This window comes from Hibiscus syriacus, unplaced genomic scaffold (genome assembly GCF_006381635.1).
Source record: "Hibiscus syriacus cultivar Baekdansim isolate YM2019G1 unplaced genomic scaffold, ASM638163v2 tig00113722_pilon, whole genome shotgun sequence".
Taxonomy (NCBI): domain Eukaryota; kingdom Viridiplantae; phylum Streptophyta; class Magnoliopsida; order Malvales; family Malvaceae; genus Hibiscus; species Hibiscus syriacus.
The window spans coordinates 2287242-2301291 of NW_024063469.1; the positions used below are offsets into that span (position 1 = coordinate 2287242).

General features: G+C 35.5%; 1 protein-coding gene across 2 annotated transcripts; it reads left to right on the forward strand.

The window, feature by feature from the left end:
* Positions 1–2229: 2229 nt before the first annotated feature.
* Positions 2230–5548, forward strand: LOC120187022 (probable UMP-CMP kinase 2). Of its 2 annotated transcripts, none has more exons than XM_039190818.1 (9): positions 2230–2345; positions 2489–2542; positions 3197–3251; positions 4176–4293; positions 4382–4538; positions 4736–4816; positions 4895–5002; positions 5090–5155; positions 5431–5548. In XM_039190818.1, the coding sequence occupies exons 1-9, from the start codon at positions 2277–2279 to the stop codon at positions 5443–5445; spliced, it is 723 nt and encodes a 240-aa protein (XP_039046749.1). In that variant the 5' UTR covers positions 2230–2276; the 3' UTR covers positions 5446–5548. The 2 variants fall into 2 exon arrangements, with proteins under 2 accessions (XP_039046749.1, XP_039046750.1); XM_039190819.1 differs by having other exon boundaries at positions 5434–5547.
* The last annotated feature ends 8502 nt before the right edge of the window (positions 5549–14050 follow it).

Here is a 14050-nt window from a genome sequence, read left to right on the forward strand (position 1 = left end):
ATTGTCGAAGCAGTTTGATATGAAGGATATGGGCGCTGCAAAGCAGATTCTTGGGATGAGGATCAAGAGAGACACAAAGTCGGGGACTTTGATGTTATCACAAGCTGAGTACATTAACAAAGTACTCTCCAGGTTCAACATGCAAGATGCTAAACCAGTAAGTACATCTTTAGGTGTTCATTTTAGACTCTCCAAAGAACAGTCACCAAAGACGGAGGAATAACGTGCACACATGGTGAAGGTATCGTATGCCTCAGCAATTGGAAGTCTAATGTATGCCATGGTTTGTACCAGACCAGATATTGCTCAAGCAGTGGGAGTTGTTAGTAGGTACATGAATAATTCAGGCAAGGTACACTGGGAAGCAGTCAAATGGATCCTCAGATATCTGCGGGGTACTACAAACAAAACACTTTGTTTCAAAAGTGGAGATACGATACTGACAGGCTATGTAGATGCTGACTTAGCCGGAAATATTGACATCAGAAGGAGCACTACAGGGTATGTCTATACTCTAGGAGGAACTGCAGTGAGTTGGGTTTCTCAACTACAGAAGATAGTTGCTCTCTCCACAACTGAAGCAGAATATGTCGCTGTTACGGAAGCTAGCAAGGAGATGGTTTGGCTCCAAAGTTTCTTGGAAGAGTTAGGCAATAAACAAGAAAACAATGTATTGTATTGCGACAGTCAAAGTTCTATCCATCTAGCAAAGAATCTGTCTTTTCATTCCAGGACGAAGGACATACAATTGAGATATCATTTTATCCGATCTCTTCTGGAAGATGGGATTTTGAAACTTGAAAAGATTAGTGGAGCTCAAAATCCGGCAGACATGTTTACAAAGACGGTGACTACGGACAAACTGAAGTTGTGTTCAGCTTCAGTTGGCAGGCTAGAATAACAAGACCAGAAATACTGCTGCATTGATCGAGGTGTGAAGACAGATTAAAATCAGTCTTCAAGTGGGAGATTGTTAAAAGTTAGTTTCAAAGTTTGGCAACTAACTTTGAAAAATGTTTTTCAAAGTTTGGTAAAGTTTGGTAGATGTTTGTTAAAAATAGGAATGGGTAAATTCACTTTACTCATTGCACTTTAGGGTATTTTCAAATATTAGTCCCTAAGTTTCAACTATAAATACCCTAGCTCATTTAGCTTCAAAATCATACCAAATCCCAAATCATTTCTCTCCCAATACTAGAGAGTTTCTTGTGAGTAGTGAGTGTTTTGTAAACACCTGTAAATTTTCTCTCTTAGTAAAAGATCTGCAGCAGTCCGGAGACGTAAGCACAATTGGTTTAATTCCGTTATCAATTTTCGGGTATTATTTTTTCGTTTTTATTTCGCATTCTTACTAATATGGTTATAGGGAAATTACTTGTTTACTCGTTTATTTCCCAACCGTGTATGCATTCGTAGGTAGCATATATAAAAAAGGATGTTGTTGACTAATTAATAATGAACCCACCTAAGTAGATCCGAGTGAAGCAGCGCTGACCGTTTCTGTTTCCTTAATTTGTGCACTTCTTACCCGGCTTTATTTTTTCTGCTATTCATCTCGACTGGATTCATTTCTTCATAGGTAATAATTTAATTAAGTTTGATCGAAGACGATTGCATAGCGTGACATTATTATATTTTGTATATATAAAAGGGTAACTTATCACCTTTTATTTTGGTTGTCTTATTTTGTTCACTGAAATTAAAAATATATATTTTTGATTATTTATATTGAGTCGTCAACTTTCATTATATTCATGATGTGGTAAATTATTAAAAATGATTAATTTTAATTTGATGTTAAAATGTAAATAAAATATCAAATTGACCTATAAACTTTTTCAATTTCTCATTTTACCTGTAATATTTCCACTCATCGTCGACGTCGCTCATGGTAATATCGAACCAAACTTCTCTTCTATTGTGAATTGTTATATATATGAAATTTAGTCTCTAAAACATCATAGTTATATGAATTGGTAGTTATGAAATGATTTATGATTGAGGTATGGTCTGACTTTCGAATCTGGGATCCTTGTTCCTTATAAAGAAAAAGTAAACTGGGCCCCATTTCAATCTAACTGTCCACAATCTGACAGTCTCCACATAAGGCCACAACACACCTCACATGGAGCACGTTACTTGTTCGACGTAATGTCTCCGTAACAGTAACAAACCCCAAAACCCAACTCATCTCCACCCCCCCGGGTTTTCACTTATAGCTGAAACCCCCAACAATAACGGGAGAAACAGCTAAAGGGTACACAAGTCCAACGGAGATGTGGAGGCGCGTGGCTTCGCTTTCTTCTTTCATTTCATCCTCCTCCAGCTCATCCTTCGTTGCCCAGGTTCCGATTCTCTTCCCCTTTTCAATTCAAAATTAATACTGATCCATTACACGCATTTGGTTTATCTTATTTTTGTTCTTCTCTTCTTTTAGTTTACTTATTCATCTTTTTAAACCAATTGGGTTCTTGTTGCTGTTTTATAGACAGCGTCTAGACTGAACACTTGGGAATCATTAACAACAGGGATCCCCCATCAGGTATTGCATTTCGATTGTCGATGTGATGAACATCTCTTGTTGCATTTCCAATTGTGTTAGGCTTGGACAGGTTGAATCTTAAAAGTGGTCGATTCTTCACCCCCACCCCCAAAAAAAGAGGCCCCTCCTTTATGGGTTTACTTAAGTATGTGGTGTTATTTTTCTTTCATTTCTTTATGTGGGTAAGGGAAAATGTTGGTTCCTGTTAATTTGCAAACCTTGAGTTTACACAGATCAACCTAAATATGTCAGATGGAGATGATGCGAAAGCATTTAAAGTGTATAGGTATGAGGATTTTATCCTAGAGAATGAATTTGTAAAAATTGAAGGAGTGAAAAAATAGATTATCAATATACAATACAAAGGAAATATCTAGGAAAATTTGAAATATTCAGGGACGGCCGTCCGCCAATCCCCTGGCCCATCCCTGGTCGTGTATCGAACTGGCCACGTTTTGTTTGGTGTGGATAGTTTAAACATGAGTTCATCCGACTTAAAACTGTAATTAAGATAGTTTAGATTTTAGTACACCATTCTTGTTTCGCCGGGATTTCAACTTGTTCACTCGTCTGTTTCAAGGTTTTGTTAACTCTGCGAATGTAAATATTCTTAAAATGGGTTCTTTTTGTTGGTTCACCATCATCTGCATGCAGGAAAATGGTGTTAGCGTCCCCAAAGAGAAAAATCCTTTCATAACTTTTGTCCTAGGTAAATCTTGTTCATTGCTACCGTGAGTAAACAATGCACCGTGCTTTACTTTATGTACTGTCATGTGCAATCACATTTACGTGCTATGTTTTATGTTTTGGCTTTGGAAGGTTGGGAAGTTCTGCACAATTTTAAACCTTATTTCTCCTTTACGTTTCTTAAACAAGGGTCCGTTTGTTCATTAAAAACATATTTCGGAAAATGATTTCCGTAAAATGAATTACATTTTCTGAAAATCATTTTACGGTGTTTGCATGATGTTATTGTTTTGAGTATTTATATTTTGAAGTGAAAAGTTCCGCAAATCAGACCGATAGTTACTTTACAGAAAATATAAAGGAAATTCTGTTGACATGAAGATGATTTACATTGACTAATCTGTTTTCCGTCAACCAAACACTGGAAAATGAGGAAAACGCTTTTCGAAAAACCAATTATAGTGAAACAAACAGACCCCAAAATTAAAGATGCAAACTGCACATTCACCATACTTGATTCTCTGCTTAAACCTTTTGGCTTTTTAACTGCAGTAAAACATCACGGTCACGGTTACATGATCCACAGCATCATTATATGGTTTGGTTAATTATATTAGATGTCAATTGGCATTTTATTGTGTGGTTAATAAAAATGATACTTGAGGTTGATATACCACTGCTACAAACCTTTTGAGAAATCAAAATGTCCGTTGCCAGTTTGCCACATTAAAGGGAACACTGATGTCAAAATCCATTGTCGTTTCACTTATTTGAACTGTTCTTTGTATCCTACTCTGGTATGGAAAAAATTGTGACACCAGGCTTTGATACAGTATGTGTGGTGCTGCTTTTATGAATTGTTTAAATAACATTGTTTGATTTGCAAATTTCTTTATGGAGCTTGCAATTTATTCGAGTCTTCTCCAAACTGCCTTTTAATTTTCAGGTGGTCCCGGTAGTGGAAAAGGTACTCAGTGTATAAAGATTGTTGAGACCTTTGGATTCAAACATTTGAGTGCCGGAGATTTGTTAAGAAGAGAAATAGCTTCTAACAGTGCCGATGGGTAAAAATTTCTCATCATTGTTTACAGTACCATATTATGAAATGACTACAGTAATCAATGTCCTCTGATAATGAATCTTTGATTTCAGTGCCATGATTCTTAACACAATTAAAGAAGGAAAAATCGTCCCGTCACAGGTGACCGTCAAACTGATACAAAAGGAGATGGAATCAAGTGGCAGCAACAAATTTCTCATCGATGGCTTCCCACGTACTGAGGAGAACCGAGTGTCATTCGAACGAATTGTGAGCTTCTAACTCCCTCCAAATCGATTTGTCATGTGATAACTGTAAAACAATTGACTATCTGCTTCACAAAGCTGTTAATTATGTGTTTCCTAAAATATTTTGCTTGCAGGGTTGAAGAAACTCACTAAATATGTGGGAATATTTGGGAAATGATCTTTTTATTAATAATGTAACTTTCCTAATGAAAATTACAGATTGGTGTAGAGCCAAATGTTGTACTTTTCTTTGATTGCCCAGAAGAAGAAATGGTGAAACGTTTGCTGAATCGTAATCAGGTACATATGATTATTTCATGGCTTAATTCGAATCAAGTGAAAACCATTTTTTCAAAATATGTTGTTCTCTTATTGCAGGGCCGAGTTGATGACAACTTGGAAACAATAAAAAAACGCCTAAAAGTTTTCGAGGCATTGAGTCTTCCAGTTATTAATTACTACTCTCATAGAGGAAAGCTCTATACGGTATATATATATATATACGGTTGTCCTTTCTAGATTGATGGTTGCTTATAGCATATTGGTTACCGTACTTGAACCTAATACTTGCAGATCAAGGCAGTAGGAACAGAAGATGAAATATTCGAACAAGTTCGTCCTATCTTTACTGCCTTCGAGGTATGTTCTGCAAGCACAATGATTCTGCAAGCACAATGATCCTTTCTATCCAGCTATGCTGTATTATTTACTTGTAACAATAGAAAACTCCGTCCCCTCTAAATATCCATCGAGACATCTCTGTCTCTGTCGTAGTGGTAGTGGTTGGTATAAGCTAGAGGAGGGAGAATGGTGGCGAGAAAAACATATGTATCGTGCACCGATCGTAATGTCTATACCGATATTATAAACGGTATTTGAGTTCGGACCGACTTAACGATTTTTTTTTTTTGCAGCAGGCCGTTAGATGAGGTTCTTATGAAACAAGAAAATCACAAGTTTTTGCCCATTATGTAAATACAGAAACGAACAAAAGGCAGATGTTGTTTGTTATTTTTTTTTATACCGAGAGAAAGAGACACATGATAGTTTGACTGATGATGATGATTGCCGGCTGAAAGCTCTCAGTTTTATTTAAATCTCCTTCAGTATTCACTCAAATAACATGCAAATAAATATTTGAGCTTCAATACTTATTGAAGAAGCATTGAGCTTCACAATTGATCTCCCCATCGTCTAGCTAAATATATTCATACATTTCTGGACTTTGTTGTTGCCGCCGAAAATGCTTGCCCTTTTACAGGTGCAGCCACACAAAATTTCGTCGCTCTTCCAAAAGCAAGATGAATCAGAAATAGAAACAACTACAGCGAAGACAGTTTCAGCCTGACAGAAAACCTGCCTTCCTTTCCCAAGATCTTCCCCAACCCCACTCCTTATAAAAACAAGCCTTTCACTCAAACTGAATTCGACTTTGTCGTTAATGATCTCGAAGCCTCGGTCAAGGACAACATAGTCATCGATTCGGAATATACTCTTATCAGTCAGAAACGTGTTACCAATTGCAATCCATCGATCATGGCATTGCGATTTATCGTCTTGTTCCGCCTAAACTTACTGCGTAAAAACAAGGTCATTTCTTCAAAACTGGTAAGGCCGTACCCAACGTCTGGACGCATGGAAAGTTCCCATCAGGTGTTTGATGAAATGTCTAAATGGAACAGATCCGGTTTTCCATGGAATTCTCTTATCTCGAGGTAGAATTGGGATAATATGAAGATGCCTTACCCTTGTACTTTCAGATGGAGGAAGAGGGCGTTTAACCTGATCGATTCACATTTCCACGGGTGTTGAAGGCTTACGCAGGAATTAGATTGATTCAATATGATAATAAAAATAATACTTTAAATTATAATTCATGATACATATAAATTTAATTCAATATTTATCATGTTTTATCTATAAAAAATTAGGTTTTAAACTAATATTATGTAACACCCCAACCCGTATCCGATCCGGATACGAGTCCGAAGTGTCACATTGACTTTTCAAACATTTATTCGTATAAAATAGTGAGTAATTTAAAAACTTTGATAACATTTAAATTATTCAAGACGTTTACAAAATATATATCAGAGTTCATACAATTTATATCTGTAGACTACATGCCAACTTCACTCTATATACAGTACATATATTTTCTGATCTGACATTTGGTAAGGAGAACTGACCTGTCTTGCTCCGCATTACTCTTTACTCTTCTTGAAACCTACGTGTGAAACAATCACACGCTAAGTCGAAGACTTAGTGAGGCATAAAGAAAACACATCTAATGGAATTCATACCCATTAATCATGCATGACTGTTTTATGCTATCAAATTATACAACTCATTTACATATACATCAACATATATTCATGCATATTATGTAACAGATACCATTACCCCTATCACAGATATATCATATCATGCACACATCATATCACAAATCATATACATATATTACATACATTATTCTCATATCACCAATATCCATACATGTAAGCATATTACTTTAACATTCATGAATTTGTATTAATGAGTTTATTGGCCCATGATATATCATATTGAGAACCTAAGGTATCTGAGTATTGTGAGGTTGTGCACTATGCTGTCACCACAACTCGTATAAATGCACCGAAGTGCCGCGTAGAATTGCACCGTAGTGCCATATAATGATATCCATAAGGACCACATAGAATTCCTTAAGATTCATATACATATGCTAGGGATCATATATGTGTCTCCCCAGACTTCACACATGTTCCAAAGAATATATATATATCCCGAAGGACCGCGTAGAATATTGTCCCGAAGGACCGCGTAGACCCTCTACTCTTGGCATGCCAACTATACCCCTAGCTCTCAAGACACATAACATGGGCATTTTCTTTTATACTTATCATTTCACATAACACATAGTTCAATTACTCATAGAACATTTTCATATGAGTCACATTTACATGTCACATAGCTTATATACTTTCTCACGTAGTTACATAGATCCATATCATATAACATATATCACAAAGTGCACATAATCACACATATCATATCATATAGCTTAGATCATTTCTCAGATATTCATATAAACATACATATCATAACTTGTTCACATATGATCATTTATGCTTCATATAACACATAGAAACACCTAGAACACTTTCTCATAGCTTATATCAATTTTCAGAGTCCTTTCATATTACCTGATGACATATATCATATAGATATATAATAACGGATATCATATTATCTACCTTATGCTCTATTTCTTTGTATTCCCTTAGATTATAAATTATGCCGTATTTCTAAACATATATCATTTAATAATATTTTTTATTTAAGTACTAATTTAATCTCTTTACTTAATTCAATTTCATATATTCATTATAATCTTTTCATATAGCTCCATTATACTAATTCTCATAATAAATCATACCACTAGGTACTTGTCCAACTCATGTTTCCATTATGCATATACTGTTACCCATGTTTACCTAGTTCATATCACTTCTTATAAACTCACTTTCATCATATTTTCCTATTATTACATATTTTATCTCATAACCATGTATCCACATAGTCTTATATTTCATTATCATATTACATATATTTGTTCTCCTATATTTCCCTACATCTCTCGACTTATCTTCTATATTCCTATAATTTCATAACTTATTTTATATCATTTTCCCTTTTTATTCACATAAACCATCTATTTATTTAGTTCAATTTCTCATGACTTCCACAATACTCTTTAATAAAACTTTGTAGCTCTTCACTTTAATACATAAACCATAGTTTCCTTTAATTTACCAATCTTCTCTATATAACTTATGTATCCTTATTTATGCCCTCGAATTCATACTATTCTCTTAGAGTCTCCTAACATTTCTCGTATAATCACTTATACCATATAATATGATTTATACTTGATTATCTTATTCTCTCATGTTCATTTCATTTCTTATGACTCTATCATATAACTTATTCCATGTTCTTCCATTATTACATAATAAAGTCTTACATAAATCATATAGCATATACAATCATATCATTATCTTTAGTCATGCATACATACAATCAATGTAATACATATAATCACATATAGTTATAACCAACACATAATCATGTCTATGACTTCATGCATATTACTCTAGAAATAGACTCATCGTAAGTCTTATTTCCATTAAACACTACATGTCACTAGTATACACTCACCTTGGCCTCACTAGTCAATTTCAATCTCTTATCTTTCCCTTGATCGATCTTACTTGCCAAATGTTCCGGAATTGCTTTACGCGCAGAATCTACATAAATGTACATTTTGAGGCTATCATTAGATACCTACACCTTGTAATTGGATACTAGCAACTTAAACGAACTTATTAAACCCATATTCACAATTTTCTTTAGGGGGTATCGATTCCCTACTGGGGGTATCGATACCCTCATGACATTCTAGAATTCTGTCGTTTGAGAGGGTATCGGTACCCCTTTGAATGGGTACCGATTCCCCCTAACCCAGAAATCATTTTTCAGCCCGAAAATTACTTCATTTTCTCTCAAACACTTCCTATATCATCCCCTTTTCATTCTTAACTCTAGTACACATACTTAAACCAATCTATATTCATTTATTTCATCTTAAACCTCAAAATCCTATCTTCCATATGAGATTCAAAAATCATACCAAATTTTCAATGTGTTCTAAATCCAACTCTAACACTTCATACTTCTTAATTAGATTGATGACAAGTTAAATTCATCCATAAAACTTTAACAACCATACCATATCAAAATTTCATCTTAAAATTCATATTACAAATTCCTTCTTAATTCCTTTATCTTATTGTTTAAATCCCATATAAGCTTTCCTTAAGCTTATTTAATACCCAAAGAATCAAAACTAAGCTTAAAACTCAAGAATTAACCAACTGAAATTAAACTTACCTATTGTAGCTAAGCCCCACGTGAAGAAGAGAAAGCAAGAAGAAGAAAGCTTCCAGATAGCTCTCTTCCCACGTTTTTCACTCTTATAAAAGGGGAACGAATATCTTTTAAAGGAAAAGACCATAATACCCTTAATTTCCTTTAATAATTACTCAATAACCTTCATTATATATTCAAATAATCATTGAATTATTTCATTCTTCTACTTTAGTCATCAAATTCTGAAACTTTCCAATTTAGTCACTAACCCGGTATTGCGGATGTTACATATTATATATTTTTTATTAATCTAGGTGATTACAAGTGATAAATGTCATGTAGTCGTTATTACTTGAATTCGAAATTTCTAGAAATAACAATTATCATTTTAACCATTAAAGTCACTTAATCCATATAAATATATTATAAATTTGAATACTTTAAATTATAATAAAAATATAATTCAAGAGGAATATAACATCAAACTTAATATTTATCATAATTTATATATTTAAAAGAAAAAACTCAAATTAAAATTAAAATAAAAAATATTAAATTTAATGTTTTTAAAATTAAATTTATTTTTAATCTTGCATTAGTTATAGTCTAAAATATATATATAATTTATCCAAATTATAAACCAACAATGAATTTAATTTAGTAGTTTAGTTGATGATATTATTTTCATAGGGCATGAGTTTGAATCTAATATTGACATTTTTTCTAGCACCGACTCATTAATTTTTGGCAGAGGTTCATCCTCGAATATCTCTTAGGGTGGTTCCACCTTAGGTCTTTGTTTTTCTTGAGAAAATAACCTCAGTGACCAAAAATCCCATATAATATACGATTTTAATCAACTTTTTCCGGATTTGCCAAAATGACCAACAAAATCGCAATGTGATCGCTAATTCGCAACGCGATCTCCATTATCGCAAATCAGTTTCCAGATTCGCAACGCGATTATGACTATCGCAATGCGATTTTCCAATTTCGCGTTGCGATTTTCCCAATTCGCAATGCGAATAAGTAAATCGCAATGCGAATTAGGAAAATCGCAATGCGAATACGTAAATCGCAATGCGAATCTTACTATCGCAATGCGATTTACATAGCGCCATTCGTATTAACGCGTATTTTTTTTTCAAATTCCAAACACGAATTTTTTCTTAATATATCGGAAACTGAACCGTCCACAGTAATCGCAACTCATAACCTCAAACCTAAAATCACAACACTCAGTCCCATCTCCATCTCTCACTCTCTACGGCGAAATCCGTCCCCATCTCCGAAGATTTCCGTCCCCATCGCCGGCGAAATCCCTCACAACCATTCACAGTCAGAAATCCCTCACAATCATTCAGAAATGGAAAATCAACCTCCGAGGGTTAGTTTTTTTTTTGTTTTTTTTTTTGAAATTTTTGCATTATTTTAGGTTTTTCATATTGAGATTGATGATAAGTTTACTGGTAATTTCAATAATAGATTAACCATTTCAGTTAGATTTCTTATTAAATTCATTCGATTGCTGCCAATACTGCTAAATTGTTTAGCCTGTGAAGTTAGTATTTGTCTTTGTTTTGTCTTTTGGTTGAAGTAATGCAGAAGAAGAATAGTTTCGAGAATGAAAATCGCAACGCGGAAATAACTATCGCAATGCGAAATGAAAATCGCAACGCGAAACCAAAATCGCATTGCGATTTTCATTTCGCGTTGCGATTCTCTCGTTGCGATTTTCATTTCGCGTTGCGATTCTCTCGTTGCGATTTTCATTTCGCGTTGCGATTCTCTCGTTGCGATAGTCATTTCGCGTTGCGATAGTCATTTTCGCGTTGCGATTCTCATTATCTCGTTGCGATTTTTATTTCAACCAAATGACAAAACAGTGTTGCAAATTTTAGTTTCAAGAATAAACTACTATTTATGTTTATTGTTTTTGGTATATCTTCACAGTGTAGTTTTTGGTATATCTAACTTGGTATGTTTATTGTTTTTGTAGAAAAAAAATTTTGGCTTCATTGACATTAAGGAATAAAGTTAGCCTAGCCACTACAATTGCTTCGAAGCTTTCACCTGCACAAAGAAAATTGTTTGAGGAAACCTGCTTCGGGCCATGGCTGAGAGTACAGCATCCGGGTGGAGATGCTAATTTGACCCATTTGTGGCTTCAGACCATGACTAGCGATCTACCCGACAGTATACAACGTGGTGAGGAAGAGATATGGTTTCATTTTCCACCGGCGTATACTTGTTTTGGGCGGAAGGAGTTCTGCTTAATCACTGGTCTACGATTCGGACACGATGATGTAGGCCGGTACACTCGTCATATCACCCGCCCATCATGGTTATCCAGGGTTTTTCCTGATGAGTCAATAGAGAAGCCGAACTTACACGTCAACGACATGAAGAAATTGTTTAATAAGAAAGATGGTTTTACTCGGATGAATGACGTCGATGTTGTCCGAGTATGCCTTCTACTACTTTTGTATGCCGGCTTTTTAGGCAGAGAGGCCAGACAACCTATTCCTCAGGAGCTAATATTATTGGTAGAGGACCTAAATGCATGGAATCTGTTTCCGTGGGGTTCGTATATATGGAAAGCTACCTGGACTAAGTTGTCGTCTGCCTTTGATGACCGCAAAAGTTTGCGGGGCGATGGGTCGAAATACACTTTGTCAGGCTTTGTTTGGGCCTTTAAGGTAAGAATTTCTATATAATGTTTTCAAAATTATAATTAATTATTTAACAATTACTAATGTTTGTTATTATATTGTTTGTAGATTTGGATATTCGAGGCCTTTCCCGCCATGAAGACATATGCAATAAAAACTTCAAATGATATTCCCAGGGCTATTTCCTAGAAGAGGAAACGTCTGTTGGATTGGGAAGACTTAATACCATATGCGACAATAAATAATGTAAGTTAACACAAATACTATCATATATAAACAAGTTATTAATAGTAGACGTTTAACTTTGTTTGAGTTTTTATATTTTTAGGAGGCCAACATTCCATTAATGAGACTGACACCCACGGAGGCTGAGCTTGCCACTGATTGGTGGCAAGCTAGTCAGCGTTTTCTTGATGGCACGAATGATGAGCAGCCTCTACTTCCTCCACTTCGAGAGCCATCACCTCACCCAGAGCCATCACCTGATCGACCCGACTATACACCTCTACAACGAGAGCCATCACCTATCCCGTCACATCATCGAGCCTCTTCTCCACCATCACCTCATGATAGGCGACCGACAAAGATGCCACGACTTCTATCTCCCTGTTCTCCACCTCCACAGGATGAGTCAAGGGAGTTACGTGATGAGGTCAATGCCTTGCGTGAGGAGATCGGTACTCTACGCGATAACGAAGGTGCATGGCGTGTGGAGGTATCTACTTTACGTGGTGAGGTTGCCGCTCTACATGAGATGCTAGTATCGTTGCAGAATGAGGTTCATACTCTACGCAACGAGGTAAGTTTAAGATTTTCCATATTTAACTTGATGATAAATTTACTCGTAATTTCACTTAAATTAACCATTTCACTTAGATTGCTTAGTAAATTTATTCGGTTGCTGCCAATACTGCTAAACTGTTTATTAACACTGTGAAGTTAGTATTTGTCTTTTTGTTTTGTCTTTTGGTTGAAGTAAATTTATTCGGTTGCTGCCAATTCTGCTAAACTGTGTATTCTTTAACACTGTGAAGTTATTATTTGTCTTTGTTTTGTCTTTTGGTTGAAAGTTTGAAATATATTTGTCTTTGTTTTCACTGTTTAAATATCATGTCTGTTTATTTACTGATATTTGTATTTAATTATTTAGAGGACCGATAAGGTGGATGCTTTACGTCAGGTTTTTCTTGCACGACAGAGTTCACACATCAGACGGCGTGCACGTGCTATTAAGTCTCCGTATACCCCAATAGTGCAAAGACACCGCAAGAAGAAGCCCGACTCGCCTATCATCCCTCAAGAGTCCACTCCTATCGTTGAAGAGGCCCCTATCATTCCTCGAGAGTCCCTTCCTACCGTTCAAGAGGCCACTGTCATCGTTGAAGAGGTCCCTCCCACCATTCAAGAGCCCGATTCACATGGCGTCATATGTAGGATTCTTGAGAAACCCTCTGACGTGCCGGAAATGATGGATTCAAGTTGGCTCTCGTATGAGTTACCGGCCAGTACCATACCGGTATCTGAAGTGGAGAGGAAACAACTACCGGACACAATTCTGGATAACACCCTTTGGGCTAAGACCGCAGTTGATTTTTATCTACATGAGCGGAGCCAGGGGTGTTTCACTGACATATGCAAGCTCAACGATGATATCTATTTGTTGCTTGATCGGTCTTGGTGGGGCGTATTATTAGGGGTCGAAGACAATGGCTATTTCGATGGAGGGGTAAGTCTTATATTTTTCTTATATTTTAATTTGATTATTTTTTTAAATTTATGTAAGTTACTAATATATGTCTTTTTTTGTAAAACAGCATATCGATGCGTGGGTGTCACGTCTTCTAATAATTAGGAAACTTAAGGAAAATAAAAGAAATACACGATATACAATTATGTCGACGTCTTTTAACGCCGTTCACTTGAAGAATCAACG

Excerpts from the sequence above, each read along its gene's own strand:
- LOC120187022 (XM_039190818.1), top strand. The coding sequence starts at position 2,277 with ATGTGGAGGCGCGTGGCTTCGCTTTCTTCTTTCATTTCATCCTCCTCC. Across the intron at positions 2,543-3,196 it reads CAACAGGGATCCCCCATCAG|GAAAATGGTGTTAGCGTCCC; the intron begins GTATTGCATTTC and ends ATCTGCATGCAG. Across the intron at positions 3,252-4,175 it reads TTTCATAACTTTTGTCCTAG|GTGGTCCCGGTAGTGGAAAA; the intron begins GTAAATCTTGTT and ends TTTAATTTTCAG.